Source organism: Buceros rhinoceros, unplaced genomic scaffold (assembly GCF_000710305.1).
Source record: "Buceros rhinoceros silvestris isolate BGI_N320 unplaced genomic scaffold, ASM71030v1 scaffold10518, whole genome shotgun sequence".
Lineage (NCBI taxonomy): Eukaryota > Metazoa > Chordata > Aves > Bucerotiformes > Bucerotidae > Buceros > Buceros rhinoceros.
This window is the reverse complement of record NW_010425089.1, coordinates 20,213-21,321: the sequence shown is the minus strand read 5'-3', so window position 1 is coordinate 21,321 and position 1,109 is coordinate 20,213. Positions and strand designations below refer to the sequence as shown.

At 34.4% G+C, this 1,109-nt stretch overlaps 1 protein-coding gene across 1 annotated transcript in view; it reads right to left on the bottom strand.

The window, feature by feature from the left end:
- Window positions 1-396: 396 nt before the first annotated feature.
- The window catches only part of LOC104497731 (lysine-specific demethylase 7A-like), a gene marked incomplete at its 5' end in the record, with an annotated part of 19,834 nt that continues 19,121 nt past the window's right edge, over window positions 397-1,109 (bottom strand). The window contains one exon of the mRNA XM_010141015.1: window positions 397-892. Within this exon, the coding sequence (XP_010139317.1) occupies window positions 798-892 (95 nt within the window). The remainder of the gene's footprint in view (window positions 893-1,109) is intronic.

Genomic DNA, 1,109 nt, shown 5'->3' with positions numbered 1-1,109 from the left:
GTTAGGTACTTGACTGACATAAGAAGATTCTTGTGTCTTTAGGAGTCTCTTCTAGTCCACCAAATAAATAAATGTGTATTAAAGAAGACAGGTCAAAAAATTATCAAGCTGGCAAAGAATACACAAATTGCAAGTCAACAAAAGCCCAGCCAATAGCTTACAAAAAGCACGAAAAGAAAAAAAAAGATTCCATATGCCTTAACTTAAAAAATAATTAATAATGGATCTCACCCTATTTAAGATTATAACCTGAATATCAAATTTAGGAGTCCAGACTACTCACAATTAATGTGGCTCTCCACTGCACCAAACATACATTAGCAAAACAATTAAAAACTTTCACATTCTTAAAATCTAAATTAATAACGCTCACAAAAAAGTCTTCCAAATAAATAGTTTTTTTTAAATGAATTCAAAAGTTGTCAAAATCTATCAGAAATAAATTATTGATAAACCACCTTCATCATCTTCCCCTCATTAATAAGGTCAGAAACCACCAGCAACAAAAGATATTCGAGCCCTGATGAGAGACTATATCTCACAGTCTATGTCTCCCTGAAGATTTCCCCATTCCCGTATGGTTATTGCTGAGCAGGTGTGGCACAGTGAAAATGCAGCATTGGGTTGGTTTTTTTTTTCTTGGTTTTTTTTTTTTCTTTCTTGTTTTTGTTCATCAGGCAGTGTTTTATATGGTACATGCAAGTCTGCTTCAAGCAGAGGATAAACAGCAGCTCCAGGCTCTGTTGACCTCAATACTGGTCTGTGTAGGAAAGACAGTAGTAGAAGTAGCAGCTACATTAAACAAAGAAGCGTGCATGGCCATTCCGGTTCAGCTTCAAGATCTTCCCAAGGCGCTGTTTAGCAGTTGCCATTCCTTTCTTTGGACGTTTGCCTGAAAAATAAAATAAAGTACTTCAATCAGGAATTTCAGAACAAATTTTTGTCACTGTAGAACAAAGGTGAAACCCAGCTTTCAAGTTGAAGTAGGCAAAACTCAATCGGTTTCGAAAAACAACAAAACCAAAAAAGCTGTTTTGGAGCAAACAGGGAATCAGAATTGTAAAAAAAAAAAAAAAAAAAAAAAAAAAAAGGAATTTTTTTTTCTTTTA